The following is an 18,376-nucleotide window of genomic DNA, read 5'->3' on the forward strand; positions in this document are numbered from 1 at the left end:
CGACCTGTTCTTGCCTGTCGTCAAATTCTGTGTTTATATGTTTTTGTTTCGATTCCTTCAGTCTTTTTAAGCACAAACATCTGGCAACCCCCATCATTGAATGTCTCATTACTCTGAATTATGTGTTCGTTGTAACAGTGAATTTCTCTACAGGCCAAAAATATATAACCACACGTACCCCCCCCCCCCATTTATATAAAGGAAACCCAGGGCCAGACAGGGGATGACTAAACGGCCGTGTGGGGCCGTGCGTATCCTGACAGCAGGCACACACTAAAGGACCTGATCTTGCGCTGGGCAGTATGTGGCCCTATCGGCAACCAAGCATTTGACCTACGAACCTGATGGCCAGTCCAGACCTGAGCACCTGGCTATACAAGTTCAGTGGATTTCCTGATGGTTTTCATCCCAACAAACTTGTAAATGTAAGTTACTGAAATGGAAATGCCAGATCAATGAATTCATTCCTCGGTAAATATGTAAATGGTTTATTATGTGCTGATCACTGCTGAAATGAAAACAATGTTAATGGTCATTCTGATTGGCTAATTACGGGATAACAGAGACAAAAACTCAACAGGTATTGGAAAAATGACGGTAGAATTTTTCTCCGCGGAGATGTGTGACAGGGTCTGTAAATAGCGTAGCTGCAGAGCTGCCGGGGAGTCGGACATGATTACTGCTGCCTCCCTCAATGCACGAGAGGCATTCATTTCCCCTTCTGCAGCAACAACCTGCAAGAACAAAAGTAAATAACAAAACATGAGCTCTACAGATCCGACCATATAAGAAATCATCTTTACTAGGGCTGGTGCTAGGATTTCTGGTATCCCAGGTAAGCTACATCTCGCAGCTACTTCCTTAGCCTATGCTAAGTGCTGATGTGCAGCGATATGACATCATATTCCAACAGTGAAGCTGGCGGGCGTGAAGGGGCAGTGGGGGAGAGATGCCCTGGGTGAGTCCTAGAGCAACAGTGTAAGTTAATACATTATTACTGTCACGGGAGAAAATCAACCAGATCAAAACTCTAGGGAGTCGCTTATGTCACTTCTATGGCAGGTTAAGCCCTGCATCTCCAAGTGTACATCCTTGAAACAAACATCAGGATGTCATAACACCAGCACTGATATGAAGTGCTACTAAATCAACATTTTAGTAATCATACCACATTACAATTTCCGTTTTATTTAGGGACTGAAAGTTAAGTTGGTGTGAGGTTTTCGGAGACATAGCGGTTCTAGGGAACCCCAATATTTTAGTAGACCCCATGATTCTTGGTGCACAAAAAGATGTTTGATGTTGGCACTAATTGTGTGCGTGTGTGATTATGGATGTGTAATGGTGTGTGAGAGCATGGATGTGTAATTGTGTGTGAGAGCATGGATGTGTAATTGTGTGTGTGCGCATGTATTTGTAAGTGGGGTGAGATGGAGTGTGTGTTAGTGAGTATGAGTAATTACATGTGTATTTACATGTGTGCCACAGTGTATTTTGGAGGGGGGGCAAAGAAGACAGATAAGTTGTTTGGGGCAGATAAGATGTTTGGGGGCACTGACAAGCTGGGGCAAAGGCTCACAAGCTGTTTGGGGCAAAGGTGGCACTCACAAGCTGTTTGGGGCAAAGGTGGCACTGTGGGATATGTAGCTGGTTGAAATTAAGGAGGCCCCGGGACAATTTTCCCACCAGGGCCCTGTGGATTCTAGTTCCGCCCCTGTCTGCCACATTGGCATTTTGAAACTGAATTGGACAAATACATCAAAAGGGGACCCCCAATGCAGCTCGCTACCCAAGGGTTTTGCATTATGCATTATTCTGTGCCCATAGGGACACCAACCGCATCCCGTTAGGCATTGGAAGGCATGACAGCATTTCGACACATCAAATAAGTGAAGAACGTTAGTAACAATTGATGTCATTATATACCTTTGCCCTGGCTTCACGGGCGGCTTCTGCTTCTGCAGCCATTGCTCTCTGGAGTGATGATGGTAACTTCACATCTCTAATTTCCACTCTCTCCACCTTAATTCCCCATTCTTTTGTTGCATCATATAAGATTTTCTGAATGTTACAAAACAAGTATTTTCTTAACGACAATTCATTGTAAATGGTGATTCTGTTTTGTTTAATATGGCCATTGTGATGAAAGTGGCAGAATACTATTATGAAACATGAATCCACAGAGCATTTAGATGTTCTATATCTTGTGGTTATGATGTATTTTTTAGATGACTCGCTATTTTTATCCATAGTTTCCAAAACAGGTTTTCAGTAACTTTGCCTGTTCCAGTTATCAGGATGTATCCGACTTCCCCTTATACAAAAAATATTTGCATATCTACCATGGTATGCAAATAAATAGAGATTTACCATTTTTTCCATCTGTTTTATAACAAAAAAACATGTTTTGTGTGTTTCTATGGTAACAGCCTGCCAATGGCTGGTTTTAAGTCACGGTGGGATTTGACTTCCTACCTGCTGCTGCACATCAAGAAAGACTTCATAAAGATCATCAGGGTCTGGTTTGGAGAAAACACTGGCAAAACTAACTAGAGGTTATGACTATGAAGCCTATGAAGCCTATGATTCCTCACCGCTGAACGAAAGTACAGGTGTTGGGAAAAAATTAGTGCTTCCCTGTTTTGAAGTACATGGCTGAAGGGTTGAACTCCTGTGGCCATTACTTGCCAGACCATTTTCAAGTCCATATTTCACTTGGGGCTTCAAAATGGACCGAGCAAAACTCACCGTGATGTATGAGGAGCTTTACAAGTGAGAGCCTGACCTCTCCATCATGCTGACACTTTTCCTTGTATTGTGCAAAGGGCTCTTAGAGACAATGTGAAAGGCTCTGCGGGGAAACTCTAAACCTTGCCCTTTCCTATTTCCCCCGTGGAGGCAACTCAAATGGGATAAATTAGGACAGTTCCACCCCTTACAGTAAACCTGGTGGTTCTGTTTGAAGGGAGCATCAACTGGAGTGACTTAACGTCAAGCCGTAGCCTGTTCAATGACGGCTCCCTAAGGGCATTTATGCATGCAGATGGGCCGTACAGATATAGATGCTGCCGGTAGTGGCAGACGAGATGCCCAGTCACATTTTCTTACACAGGCTTTGTCGGGTGCTTTGAGGTTTGGGCTCAAGTAATCTATTGAAGGAGAGCCTTTTCGGACATTTGGTTCTTTATGGACTATTCCCAAGAACATACAAAGTCTGCCTTTGGCACCTAATGTGATGCATGAAGGACACGAAATACCTGTTTTTTGAGGAGCGAACAGGTTTAAGTTCAAGTTCAGGACTAAAGACTTATCCACAATCGGCTGAGGAACTATTCTCTTATGGAGTGGAGGAGAGCTATTCACACTCACCTTTTCAACCTCTGTATTCACTCCAATCCACACCCCAGGCACCCCAAACCAGTTATTATATGCTTTGTCTGGGAATTCAGCTGTTATTTGATTGGGGTACTGAGCGTAGTGACCCAGTGACATAGTACATATTTGATGGCGCTATATAAAACAATAAATAATAATAATAATATATTGTGTGTATTACTCAATGATTGGGTTGTACTTGTTATGCTATTGCTCTGTATCTTAGTAGAATGTGTGTGTGTTTGTTTTTTTTTAACAAATCTATCTAAAACAGCAGTCTGTAGGTGGAAAGCTCAAGCCTATGGATTTCAAACTTTCTTCCATGACATCATTTATAGCTTGGCAGCAAAATGTAAAATAATGTATGTGTCTAAATGCCATTTTTAGCTAATATGTCAAATATTATTGTGTCTGGGTAGACAGAGATCTCAGCAGTGCGTCTTTGCAAAGAAATACTTACACCCATTTGATCTGCCATCTCTTCACGATCTATAAGAATTTCTGTTAGGCTTTTTGTCCCTAACATGTTTCTCAGCGTAGTCTGAGCCAGCAGTTGAGTTGCCTGGTTGGCGTTATCCACCTTAACGACTGTAATAATCGGACTAATGACGCGATGAAACACAACGGCGTCAACCATGATTGTTACGGAGTCTTTGGTTAGAACCTGTGAACAGAGGACAGGACTTACTTATAATCTTAAAGCTGGTGTTCCACTTTAATAAAACATTTGTACCAAAAGAGAAGAAAAAGAGAACCATGTGTACCCCACAAAATAAATGTGGGATGTGATTTTGGGGTAGGGAAGTGAGTTTTTATCTGTGTTGTAAAGAGCTTAAATACACCTTACTGCTAAAAGGGGGAGGAAAATCTATTTATAAGTCGTGATACCCTTATCTGCAGTGTAATTGCCTGAAAATAGGCTACACACTTGTTTCCCCCGAAACCACCAGTTTGTCCAAAATTCCCTTTGTGGTAAAATATTTAATAAATTGTTTCAGAAGTATCAAGTCATATTTTCATAGCATTATTTTTCAGTTATTATAAAATGCCTATTTACTTCCCAGAACTCTATTCACAAGAATCTTTGCATTATTTGTCTCTGTATATGTACTGACATGTGTGTAATAAACCGATAAAATGTGTGCCTTGCCGCCACATCTACAAAATGTACAGGTAAAAACAATATAGGATGACATTCTTTACAATTAGTCTTTCAGAGCAGCTACATTTTGTTTAAATTTCGACTGAAAACACAACTGGCCCAAAAGTAGAATACTCCCATTCACCTTAGCTAAACAGGTATATGTGCATTTGGAGTTTGCTTGTCTTTACATTTTAGATGTCTAATACTTAGCATTCTTTATATATATATATAATCATGGTGTATTTAATTTCATGAAGCCCTTAAATAACAATCCTGATCTTTCTTTTTGATAATGCAATCTCTGTTATCTCCCCCCTTGTGGACAAATGAGAAATACACACTATGTCATTTCATAAAAAGCTGCAATTCTTCCATTAACCACAAGATGGCAGGCGAGCCACACAGCTCCAAAGCTTGAAAGTGGTGACAAGTTTGAGATGATTCGATTTTAAAATAACCATTGTTTATATTCAACCTAGGTGATCTATACATTTATATAACATACTTGTCTGTAGGTAAAATATCACTAAAGGTTAATAAATGGTTTTAAATTACATAGTTTATGGCATAATTTTAAACCACACCAAATGTTATTTTATTGAATAACTTTTAACAGCATATGGGAGGGTTCTGCAGAAGCCCCCAATGCATTTGCATATGGAACACCATAACATTTAAAAGGGATTATATATCTGTTGTATGCATTTAAATAAAGAACAATCGTCGTTAGATAAATACTCACTTCTTGTGGTGGAACAGCAAAAGAAACTGTCCTCAAGTCAACTCTGCAAAAATCATCTGTGCAAGGAAGTATCCAGAATATTCCTGATATCGACAAACAATAAAACCCCTAAATGATGAAACTAATGCTAATAAAGTTTACATCCGTGTTTTGCACAGCAAGGTGAAGTCCCTGGCACTAAAGGAGTAAGAATATTGTGAAAACCCAGATCATTACTACATTGATCTATTAGTAAATAAACAGTAACCCAGCTATGAGGACATTCTGGGGACCTGAGCACCATAGTTTAGGTTTGTAGGTGGGGGAAATGGTCTATCGGGATACGTTCTAACCTTTTAAATGGCTAGGGACATGGCTAAGGCACATATATTTTTGTGCGCTATTGGCATCTGTTTATGTTAGAGTAAAACATCTAGGGGATGAAGAATGCATTGTTTCCATACAAGCACATCTGTTCTTCATATATATATTATTGAGAAATATAGAGCTGTGGAATTCTGGGACACTTCTATGAAAGATGAAGAGGGACAGAAGTATCTGGGTTCCAAAGCTGGATGTTTCTTCTTAAAGAGCTGCACTAGTGGGGCAGCCTAAAAATCTAGGATACTTGGAAAAATCTGATCATTACTTTGTGAAGGTCGAAAACTACGTGGGAGGCATCAACATTATTTAAATGTACCTGGACCTTTTGCGCCAGACCTAACTCTACCCAGTCGAAATATTACCGCTCTTTCATACTCCTGAACAATCTAAAAGAGAAAAGAAGAGATTAAAGAGGATCAGCTATTTTACAGTTCGGTGTAGCAGGGCTTACAGAATAAAAAAAAAAAACAACATTGTAGAAAATAACCTTATGTGTATACAATGGCAGCGGCCATCTCTGGAAGGTCTTATTCTATCCTGTTGTCTCCTTCTGCCCTTCTTTTAAAGTTCCTAATTCTTCACACCCCCTGTCCTTCTTCCACCTTTTCTCCTTAATCTTTCCCCTTGTGCTTGACCTCTTTATGTAGCTTCTCTATCCGCCTATCGCTGTGTTCCCCATATTTTATATTTATATATGCAACTGATCAGCTTTTCTCTCCCACCAAACCCATCACGAAATATACTAGAATCTAACTGCTAACTGGAGTTTTCATTAGTCAATTAAAACTGAAGAACAATACCCCCAAAAACAAATTTACCTTGATGCAGGACCAAATGGAAACTGGAAAAGTGACGAGGACCAGCAAAAAAGAAAAGAAAATCAAAATATAGCCAAAGCAGCCGATGCCATTTTCCTCTACAAAAAAAAAATGTACAGAGTTAATGATATTCCAATAAGTGGCATTTGGACAACACAAAGTTATGAAATATGTAAGAATAATGAATGAAGCGTGGTTAAAAGCAATGCAAGCTGACTCTGTTTGGAGATATTACCAGAGCCAGGTGTTATCTACAGGAAACGGCTGATAACATTTCCCAAATAAATATATATTGTCCCTGAAATGGGTCAGAGAGGCAACTGCCCCCCCGCGCTGGCCTGATCTAGAGAATTAAAGCCACTACATGTAGCTTTTATAGCGATGCTACATATAGCTGCCAGGATGACATTTTTGTGATGACTGGATCCTTTAGTTGAACTTTCTATATATCACTTTATTACTGGGCCACCTGGATGTACTTTCTCCCCAGTCTTAATGTGGCCAGACCCTCCTCTGATGCCGTCTCTGCTTCTTGGGGCACCGTGGTACTGATTCTGGATTATTCTGGATTAGTCTTGCTGTAGCCCTCCTGTACTTCATTACATCCATTTTCGTACATTACATCTCTATCCCATCTCTGCTCACTCTTCTCTCCTCTACGCGATGCAGTATAGCGGTCATACATAAGAGGTAAGTAGAGCAGAGAGCGCAGACACAACAGAAACCATGAATGAGGAGCAAGTAATGCTCCATGTAAATGCAGTCAGAAGTAAAAAACACGTGTCTACCGGACTGCGCTTCCACATTCCCTGAGGCTTCTACAGATCTTCCCGGCTTTTCTTGGTCAAAACTTGGATCCATGTCTGGTTGTATTTTATTGCCTGGATAACATTTCAGATTAGACTTTCCGATCCCACTGCGCATGCAGACAGAAGTGTAGGAGGTAGAGGATCCTAAATGCCGCTCTAATCCCGTCTTATTCTTCTGAAAGAAAACAATAAAAGCCGTTCCCCGTATTAAACAGCCGCGGTATTAAGCTGGTAACGAGGCTACAAGTGATCTAGGCGTTCACCCCTCCGCACTATACCAGATACCTGCGATCACCTGGACACACGGGTGTTCACATCCGACATTATTACTTAAGACTTTTGTAATACGAGCACACGACATGATTTTTTAAAGGCAACTGGATCGGCGAACTGTATCACCTTCCACGCAAATGAGTCGCGCGTTTCCATGTGTGATGATAATATTTACTAACACCGAGAACCAGAAACATGGATCTTAAAGGGAAGTCTCACGGAAAAAATCCAGTGTTTCAGGCGGTAATCTGGTGCAACAACGAAGAAAAACAGCATTCTCTGCAGATCTCCTCGTTATGTTTTAATTAAACTCTAAACTCGAAGATCAAACTGAGCTATACCGTTATGGCAGTGTTACGGAAACACCCGTTAGTCAGAGGGTCTCTCTGGGCAAGAATACTCCCTTCCTCGTTTCTTATATTTTAGATAGAAATAGTAATTGTGCATTTAATATTCGGATCCCCTAGTACAGGGGCGTCCAAGTTTTTTCTGCAGTGGGCCACTTCATCAGAATTGTATACGTGCGCGGGCCGCACTCATTTTTCACTGAGAGAAAATATGGCCTTTAATAAAATATGCAGATTAAAATAAAGTAAAATGACACAAAACCTTTACTTTTCCTCTCACTGATTTCTGGGATTTCTGGGCCTACAAATTCAGGATTCTGGATAAGTAAAAATAAAATAGTTCTATTTATTTTAGGGATGCACTAAAATGAAAATTCTGGACCAAAACCGAAAATTCAGGGTTCACTTAGCCGAAACGGGAAGTGCCCCCCCACACACTTTTAATAAAAGTAAGTTACACACCAAAATTGTACAAAAAATTCTATATTATGATTGTTAACAGCAATCTCAGGCATACCCAGATTCCAGCATGCTTTTATTAAAAGTAACACACCACAATTGGACAAAAAAAAAAAAATCAACAATATGACTTGGCATGATAGGAGTGTGATTGCTAACAGCAAACACACTCTTTTTATACCCAGGCAACCAGTAAATGTTGGAACCTAGGCATGATGGGACTGTGATTGCTGTGGGCCGGTCCTAATCGGAGCAGTTCGGCTGTGATCGCTCCTCTGCTCCTTTCAGATTAGACTGTCCGATCCCACTGCGCATGCAGACAGAAGTGTAGGAGGTAGAGGATCCTAAATGCCGCACTAATCCCGTTTTATTCTTCTGAAAGAAAACAATAAAAGCCGTTCCCCGTATTAAACAGCCGCGGTATTAGCTGGTAACGAGGCTACAAGTGATCTAGGCGTTCACCCCTCCGCACTATACCAGATACCTGCGATCACCTGGACACACGGGTGTTCACATCCGACATTATTACTTAAGACTTTTGTAATACGAGCACACGACATGATTTTTTAAAGGCAACTGGATCGGCGAACTGTATCACCTTCCACGCAAATGAGTCGCGCGTTTCCATGTGTGATGATAATATTTACTAACACCGAGAACCAGAAACACACTCTTTTTATACCCAGGCAACCAGTGAATGCTGGAACCTAGGCATGATGGGACTGTGATTGCTGTTAGCAGATTGCTGTTAGCTGTTAGCAATCACACTCCTATCATCCCAAGTCAGCCAGTACATGCTGCTACAGGGTGGCTGCAAGTGCAGACCCCATACAGCTAGCAGCATCAATACACAAGGGGGGCAGCTAGCCAGGTTTCAGCATGTACTGGCTGACTTGGCATGGTAGGAGTGTGATCAGGGGAGGGCTGGCAGCCTAAGGCCTGGGGGGCAAGTCTAGTCAACTGGCCCATTGCACCATCAAAGCGGCTGCGAGCGACATTGAAAGCGGCCGTCGTGCGGCAGTCACATCACCAGCGCCTAATGAAATTAAAGTGGCCGGCGTGCACGCACCGCATGCCTCAGCTCTTCATCCCACCACTTTTAAGACGTGGGAAGAGGAGCTGAGGCATGGCCGTTGGGTCTGACAGCCGCATGATGCAGGGGGGTACCTAGAGTATTTGGCACCTGTGGCATACCCTGTATGTGGCACCCCCCCCCCACACACACACACACTTTAAAACTGCATAGTTTCTATGGTTAGGCAAACATTGACAGGGGTACAGCATATTTGTTATCATTATATGCTTAGGGATTATGCGGTACCACCGTCAATGTGTGCCTATAGATTAAGCCAGACACTGACAACCCCTATCACTATATACTAAGCCAAACATTGATGTGGTGTAGGCTTACCACTTTAGTGACTGGCATAGTATATAGTAGGGATGCAACGAAATGAAAATTCTGGACTGAAACTAAAAATTCAGCATTCACTTGGCCAAAACTGAAAAAAAAACCAAAAAATAACTTTAAAATACTTTATTAAAAGTAACACCAAAATTAGACAAAAAAATCAACAACAATATTAACATATATATACACACAAACACACATATATATAACAACAATCACAATCCTATCATGCCCAGGTTCTAGCATGTGCTGGCTGACTTAGTATGATAGGAGTGTGATTGCTGTTTGCAATTATATATATATATATTAATACTGTCATTGAATTATTCTGTCCAATAAAAGTGTTAACACACCGAAGTTGGACCAAAAAATAATTTATAACAGCAATCACACTCCTATCATGCCTAGGCAGCTACTACATGCTGGAATCTGGGCATGAAAGGAATGTGATTACGGACTCCCTATGCCAAGCTATCCCCCAACACGTACACATCCATGCTATCTGGAACCCTCATTCACAAACATTCAGCATAACACCCATCACTCTCACACACTTACATTCAGCATAACACCCATCACTCTCACACACTTACTAATCCACTCTCTCCTACCTTTTCTTCTTTCACTCTCACTTTTCCTCCTCCTCCTCCTCTTTTTCTTCTACTTCTTCTTCCTGTCCTTCCGGTGCACTGAGCGCGAAAGACGGTGGGCGTGGCTTCAGTGTTGTGCGCCGGGATTTGACATCAAGTCCCGGCGCACAGCCACAGTTGCCGCGCGCATCGTTTCTGGAGGCGTGCCGGCACGGTGGCACCCCTCAGATGAGCGGCAGCCGGGGCGGACCGCCCACCTCCCCCCCCCCGCCATGTACGCATGACGGCCGCATTCAATCCTGCTCGCGGCCGCTTAGTTTTTAACTTTGCGGCCGCAGCCGCATTGAATGCTAGTCTGCCGGTCGTCCGTCCGGCCCACCGGCCCGGATTTAGGGCGGCCTGGGGGGCAATTGCCCCCCTGCCCCCCGGCCCAGCCCGCCCCTGAGTGTGATTGCTAACAGCAAACACACTCTTTTTATACCCAGGCAACCAGTAAATGCTGGAACCTAGCCATGACTTCAGCAGGGGGCGCGGCCTTCTTCGTTCTCCCCACAGAGGAGGCAGGACTGGAGCAGAGAATAGCCCCTCCCACAAGTAAGCAGCAGGGCTCTTGTGATCCTGGCTGCCGATCTCACGCGGGCCGCACCTCGAGGTCCCGGGGGCCGCATTTGGCCCGCGGGCCGCATGTTGGACGCCCCTGCCCTAGAAGAACATCAGGGGGGTAAGACATCAGTCTGTGTATTGCCTTAATATAGACAAAACACTGAAGCGTAATGTCCCTGATACCCCCATGAAATAAGAAAGTATAATAAAGCACTTAACTGACCCAAAAGCGCCAGTCCTCTCCCTCCTCTGTGTTTCGACATTTCTTGCCAACGATTAGCTGCTTGAAATAGCACATGGGGCAGAAACAGCAAAACGCTACTTGTACTTATTTCCCTATAACCATACCTGGGAATTTCTGGGCTCCGGCTACCCAGAGCCTTCCCTTGCGGGACGCGGCCAGGACTGCACACTGACGTAGTTGGGAGGTCCCACTGACGTCGGGGGCGTTCCCGTTGGCGGCGGGAAATACTCCCATTTTAAGGGAAAATGGGCGGGGAGTGGAGCGTGTCAAGACCCCGCTCCCGCGACCCGGAGGAAGCTACCTGGTACGTCATGGTGCTGCTTGTACCATGTTAACATGACGTACCAGGTACATCTTCTGTCGTGAAGAAGACGAATGCGATAGAAAACAAAGATGTCGAGAAAATGCAGGGAACAAAACCGCCAAACTGAACTCAGTCTATGCAACACCACCAGAATCCATTATCAAAAGGACTTTATTAGATAGCGACAAACATGGGGGGACAATCAGCAGGGAGCAGAAGACTTCACTAACGCGCTTCGAGCCTTGTAGCTCTAGGGGCTTGCGGAAGCCGAGATCTGGAGTGATGGACTCCGCACTCCCTAATGTTGGGCAGGTTAGAGGGAAATTGTGATCCCCCCCGACCTGCCCTGTTCAGCGGTCACCTCCTACCCGCACAACTGGATGCACACTGCACTCAGCCACCACGGGCGCTGGTCTGGGTAGCAGGAACCCACGGGGCAGCCGTTGGGCAGGGCTGATTAGAGTGATGACGATCTTGAGCCCGCCTTGGCGTGGCCCTAAGGACCATCACAGGGGAAGCTGACTCACCGCTCGCCCCCTCCCTCTAGATACTACTGTTCTAGGGGCTCCGTGCTGAATCGCATTGCTGGCAGCAGTGTGATTCACCGCAGGACCCCTGGAATGTGGGGTCCCTGGGCAACTGCCCAATGTGCCCATGCGCTAAGACGTCACTGTGTCAAGTATCATTCAGTCTCCATGAGTGGAGAATTTAGGATCAGAGGCCAGCAAGAGAGCCTCAGCTTGCCAACTACTCGAAGGAGACACCTTCTAGCCAGGAGGGCAAGTAAAGCACAGTGCCCCCGCGGGCCCCACGGGTGATACACACCCACAGGTGATACACACCCACAGGTGATACACACCCACAGGTGATACACACCCACAGGTGATACACACCCACCCGTGATACACCCGCTCAAACATATTCACTTCACACAACCACGTACCTTACCTGGATCACGTGACCCCGCTGCGCCTCTGCTTCAGCGTGTGGGCCGGTCCTAATCGGAGCCGTTCAGCTGTAATCGCTCCTCTGCTCCTGCCCGGTGCCGATTGCTAAGGGTGAGGGGGTGTAATAGACATGCTTAACACATCATTAAACGGTTAATAGGAGTCTACTAGCACTCCCACCATGCTGAGCCAGCCAATAGGAGACGCGTCATAACAGCGAATTATCGAAAAGCGGTAAGTGGCGGAGAAGTTACCGCTCGGGTGCATTTAATGAGGATGCAGCCCTTTAAACTGCCATAAAATCAGAGGCGTGACTGAGGAGATTCATTTCATTGGCGGCACGCAGGGCTAGTGATGCCCGGCGAGGAAGGGCTGTCTGCGGCAGGCATGCGGGGGGAAGCGGCGGTCTGACATGATGAAGATACAGGACGAAGCGGACAGGACGCTGTTCGTGGGGAATTTAGACTGCAGCGTGAAGGAGGATATCCTGTACGAGCTCTTCCTCCAGGTAAGACGGCATTCTGCATTTCTGTGTCAGGTGAGGGGCCACAGGACCGGCGAGGGGCCAGAGCCCAGGCCCCGGGGCAGGTGTGGGGCCAGAGGGCATGGCTGAGGACAGTAAGGGGCTAGAGCCTGGGACCAGTGAGGGGCCACAGGTCCAGTGAGGGGCCAGAGTGCATTGGTAAGGGGCCAGAGCGCAGGGCTTAGTGTGCAGGGCCCGGGGCAGGTGAGGGACCAGAGGGCATGGCTGAGGAAAGTAAGGGGCCAGAGCTTGGGACAGGTGAGGGGCCAGAGGGCATGGCTGAGGAAAGTAAGGGGCCAGAGGGCAGATGTAAATGTGGGGAAAAACATTTTTATACATTGAGGGAATTTTGGAGTGTGTGTTTGTGCTCCTATTACAGTCGTGTTCCCGTAACACGCCTGTCATTATGGTTCCTGTGGATAGTGACTCACTTAATCCTCAATCACTGTTAAACCGGTTGGGGATGATGGGATTTCCAGTCTGTAATCTCAAGACTTTTACCTTCGTCGGCTGAAACGCTCTAACCTCGTGTTTTTCCGCGGACTCCGCATTCTATCTCTACTATATACGAGTGTTTGTGTTTTCCTTAAAATTATGCACTTCCCGATTAACCTTTGCTGTTTTTGTTTGTTTTTTGAAGGCAGGACCGCTGACCAAGGTGAACATCGCAAGAGACAAAGAAGGCAATTTGAAGTCTTTTGGGTTTGTCTGCTTCAAACACACAGAATCCGTGCCTTATGCCATCGCTTTGTTAAATGGCATCCGACTATACGGGAGGCCGATTAACCTTCAGTATCGGTTTGGTAAGTTGTTGGCCATTCAACAATATTAATAGGAAACTCTGAAGGGTTAATACGCAGATACCCCACCGACTGGTCATTATTTACCCCGCAGTACACTATACATACTCGTACCTGGAGATGGTAATGAGCGTGAAATGATACCTTGTAATGATACCGTTTGGGGTTGCGTGGTCTTCATCGCCGAGGATCCAGCCGGTCATGACGATGGCGGTCAGGGAAGGCGCTGGCCGTGGTGCTGACCCACAGAAACACGTTCCACGTAACAATTCCAGCGGCGAGGCTTTACGCAGCTGCTGTGATGCATGTTTGCCCAGCCTTGTCCGAGAGACGGCTATCATGTTTTTAGTTTACAAGCCGGGTGATGTTTCAGAATGTGTGGACATCTTGGCAAATTCCTAAAGACTTTGGCCCATGTCTGTTTTTATATCAGCGCTGCTTTCATGCTCAGTCATTTTGGAGAATGACCATAAAACAACTTTAAACAAAACAAAAATACTTTGTGTTTAATGTTTTGTTTAAACAATCAAAAAAGAAAAACAGTGGTTTACTTTACAGTAATGGGTGTTTTACAGTTTTTGGATAAATTGGGCTTGAGAGCTGATGTGAGCTGTTTAGTAAATTGTTGGTGCTATTATATATAATATATAATATATATATATATATATATATATATATATATATATATATGTATATGTGTGTGTGTTTTATATAGCACCATCAGATTCCTCAGTGCTGTAAATAAAACTTCCTAATAATGGTGTATTTTTTATGTGATGGCTTATTGCCGTGTCACTGTGTTTAGCCACTTGTAGGTGCAATAGTGGCCTGCTTTGTCATTTCTGTGGTTTGAGTTCATATTTGGCAGTAAAGAATTGACGTGGTGGTCCCGTGGGCTTCTAGCGCTATGTCTATGGCATCCACCACAGCACGCCCTGGCCCGTTAACATACAGAGAACATGGTGTCGGCACCCCCACTGTGTCAGTGTACTAACAAGCTACTTTGGGTCAGCCATGACTGGGGAAATAGAGGAGTGCGTTAACACATTATTACATGTATGTAAAATGCACATTCCGGTCCTTATCGCATGGACGCCAGTGCATTTTAGTGGAGAAAATGATTCTTCGTCGCTGGCTGCCTCTAGTGAAATCAGGAAGGGCATTTAAATAATCTCTGCAGTGATCGGAGTGGTAGCCGCTGGTAGGATATATGCATTTTGGCTACTACGGTATTTCTCCCACCAATTGAAGTGCAGAAAGATTACGTAAATGTTCATGTTTACTATGACTTATGCCAGCAGTGGTTGGTTCTGTAGTTAAGTAATTGAGAGCCAGCCAGGCTGAGGGTGATGGGAGTAATACCAGGGCCACTGTATGTATCTCCTTGATGTTTTTTTCTTCCTTAGGAAGTTCTTACTCTACAGAATCGACCAATCAATTGCAAGGCTCGGATAATGGCTTCACAGCCCTTCCAACTGGCTCAGGGTAAATAAACCGCTTCTTCTATGAATAAATGGCTGCGGTTGTAGTATTTACAGGGGTGCAAGTCACTGCCGTGCTGGGATTGAATAACTGATTCCATATTCATTTCAGCGTTTTAAAAGACGGACATTCACTGATATTATTTGGACAGGACTGCGACGATATTCTTTAGTAGTGGGTAACATTCCCAGGTAACTGGAGCTGAGTGTTGTGTGCACAAGGTGTTGAGTGACTTTTATGCATGTTAATGGATTTTTAGATGTGTTATCTGGTACATTTATAACAAACCAGGAGAATGAGTCAGATTTCCCGCTAGGGTTAATGAGCTTTACAAACATTACACCTATGAATGCTATCCGGCACAGGCCATAGATATAGGAGAGAACGTATGTGAGGATATAATTAATGGCTGGAAGGGGAGAAGAGAGTTGCAGCACCCCATGCGCTGTATACACTCCGTGTATGTGCGGTAATCTATCTATGGGTGCATAATTGTGTGCGGAAGAAATTAAATATTTCTGTTTTTTTATTTCCTCAAGGCCCCTCACGGTCACCCCAGTCTAAACTCTGTGGAGGGTTTATTCTCCGACGTCCACCACCCCTGCTTAGTGTGATAGTACTGCATTCCACACGTCCGGAATAACGCTCCCTCTGGAATAACGCTACGAGCGATGTGGGGTGGCAAATTCTGCCTAATTGGAGTGGGGGATAGATTTGTCTTTGAGACCAAATGTATTTTATTTTTTCGGACCACCTTAGAACTGCAAAATCCACTGCTTGCATTTTTTTATGTCTCACATTTAAGAGGGAAACTGTTTAAGGGCGCATCACCTGTATTTCCCTCGTTTTACCTCTGATGTTAGCGGACACATTCATTCTTTTTTTCTTTTTAATCCCGGTAGGACTGTACCAATGGGAGATGGCTATGCTTCGTCACCTACTATGGCCAATATGGATAATGGCTATTTGCCACAGGCCTATTTTCACTTTCATGGCATGGTAAGCTTTTTTTTTTTATTTAGTTTTTATTCTTCTTTAAATGATCATGATTCTCTTACTAAAGATAAGGTGTCTGATGTTTCTGTTACACGACCTGACACAGCTGTAAATGTATTTCTGGGAAGGCTTGGAGCGAGTGTTCCGGATTTCCGGATAGATGCTTTGGAATCAGAATGTATTATTGGTGTCTGAAACAAATTCAGTTTATAGTCCTCATTACCCAGAGAATTCTGCAGTGCTGATAAAACTTCACCACCATGTTTGCATTAAAATGGAGATGTACAGGGGTAGTAATGTTTTGGTGGGCATCAGATGGTTTGCAGTCACGGTACTGGATACCCCGTGATTAGCAGGATGCTTGTTGATGGACGGTGTGGAATGATGTCTCTGTAGGTATAAATGATGGAGCCTTTTTATTATCTGTCCATGCTTTCCTTTCTTTTTAGTCAATTTAATATGCAAATAAGCCTCTTCCTCACTCAAGTGTAACTTTTTCTTTTTCTCAGATGAACCCATGCTTAGGCCCTCACAATCCTGCTTATGGTTGGGTGGCCCCGGAACCTGCATGTTATAAACCTGACCTTCCATGGAATAAAAATGGTTCCTTTCCATCATACAGTGAAAATGTTTCCAGCTGTTCTGTGGGACCCAGTTCTATGAGCAGGGACCAGACGAGCCCTAAGGAGAAACAATGGGGTCAAACACCAGCCTCAAGAAAAAGGAAGAGAAACACGGAAACTAAATATTCTGATAGCGACGACTCGGATACTCGCATTGAAGAACAAGAACGGAGCAAAAAACCTAAAAAGCACAAGAGTAAAAAAAAAAGACGCCACTAAACACATACTATAGATTATTCCCTTCCATTATTGCACTAAAATCATCTGTTACGATGCCACAGAGCTAATAAAATGTATACTATATTTGTCTGTTTTGTTGAATATAATAAGGGTTATTATATTTTGATTCCTTGAGTTTGCAAATATTACCATGACATGGTTTTTGTTGTTTTGCAATAATGTTGGTTTGCATTGAAATACACGTATTGTATATATTGTTTATATCATTTGAACTATAGATTTACACATCTAATTTGCTACCAACTAGCCCATGTGTGTGAAATGGCACCCACAATCCAATGCGTTCCCAGAATGTACATACACATGTTATCCTACGCATGTGTCCTACTGAATCCCATCCATTTCACACCCAAGCAGGCATTCTGTGTTATGGGAATTTGTTGGATATTCGAACAGAAAATGTACAGAGTTATGCAAACCTTTTCTAATCTTTTATCCTCTTGTAAACAAAGTAAATAGCTCAAAATGCATTCCCTAACTCCATTCATCATTTGCCCCAAACCTTTCTCTTTTGCTATCGACCAGATCTGTACATGGCGCTCCATCGCAGGCCTCTGCTCCAGTGTATAAAATACACAATATGGGCACATCTAAAGCTGAGACATACATACAGATACACAAGACGCTTGTGGCTCATTGCCCGTAGTTACATGGACTCCCTCGTTGGTGTATGCCTACTAATCATGCCTAAAAATACTAGAGGGAGTAACCGATTTGCATCATGAACAAAGCCTAACTGGGGAGTAATTATCAATGTGGAGTCCTGGGACCTGTGGCATAGAGTAACGATGCCCCCCGAGAAAGCTTCACGTCACCTGCTGGTTCAGATGAATTGAAGATTTTCTTGAAATTAAAAGATTTTTTTTAAGCACGATCTGTTCTAAATTGGAACTTGTGTTGAGGATGTAGCATTTATAAGGTCATGGGGTACAGCTCGTTGTGGCTTTCAGATTGTAGTTTAAAGACCCTTTTACCGTATAGTAATCTGACTTGGATTGTTTTTCCTTCCAATTATGATAAAATACCATAATTGGGAGGAATAACGATCCAAGTCCAGGGAACATCAAGTTAAGGTCGCTGCTTCCATATTATTAACAGAAAGTGGGTTTCTTTACATACGGGTTTTTTAGTGCAAAATGAATATCTGGAAAAAGTGCCTTTTTTCGCTTTATCATCTGATGAATGTATATTGTGAAATGTATATTTTGATACTTTTTTCAGCCCATAGAATGGAAATCCAAAAAATAACACTGCAGATGATCTTAAGGGCACTGCACTCATAT

At 43.7% G+C, this 18,376-nt stretch overlaps 1 protein-coding gene across 1 annotated transcript; it reads right to left on the minus strand.

Moving 5' to 3' along the window:
- Positions 1-545: 545 nt before the first annotated feature.
- LOC149285318 (stomatin-like) lies at positions 546-7,612 on the minus strand. Its single transcript, XM_089495534.1, has 7 exons — positions 7,537-7,612; positions 6,443-6,540; positions 5,941-6,010; positions 5,262-5,344; positions 3,836-4,039; positions 1,927-2,061; positions 546-734 (listed from the first exon to the last, which is right to left on the minus strand). Exons 1-7 carry the CDS (start codon positions 7,610-7,612, stop codon positions 546-548), a joined length of 855 nt encoding a protein of 284 aa, XP_089351660.1.
- Positions 7,613-18,376: the final 10,764 nt, after the last annotated feature.

This window comes from Sceloporus occidentalis, unplaced genomic scaffold (assembly GCF_023333645.1).
Source record: "Sceloporus occidentalis isolate IW3139 unplaced genomic scaffold, rSceOcc1.0.p SCAF_81, whole genome shotgun sequence".
NCBI classification, from domain to species: domain Eukaryota; kingdom Metazoa; phylum Chordata; class Lepidosauria; order Squamata; family Phrynosomatidae; genus Sceloporus; species Sceloporus occidentalis.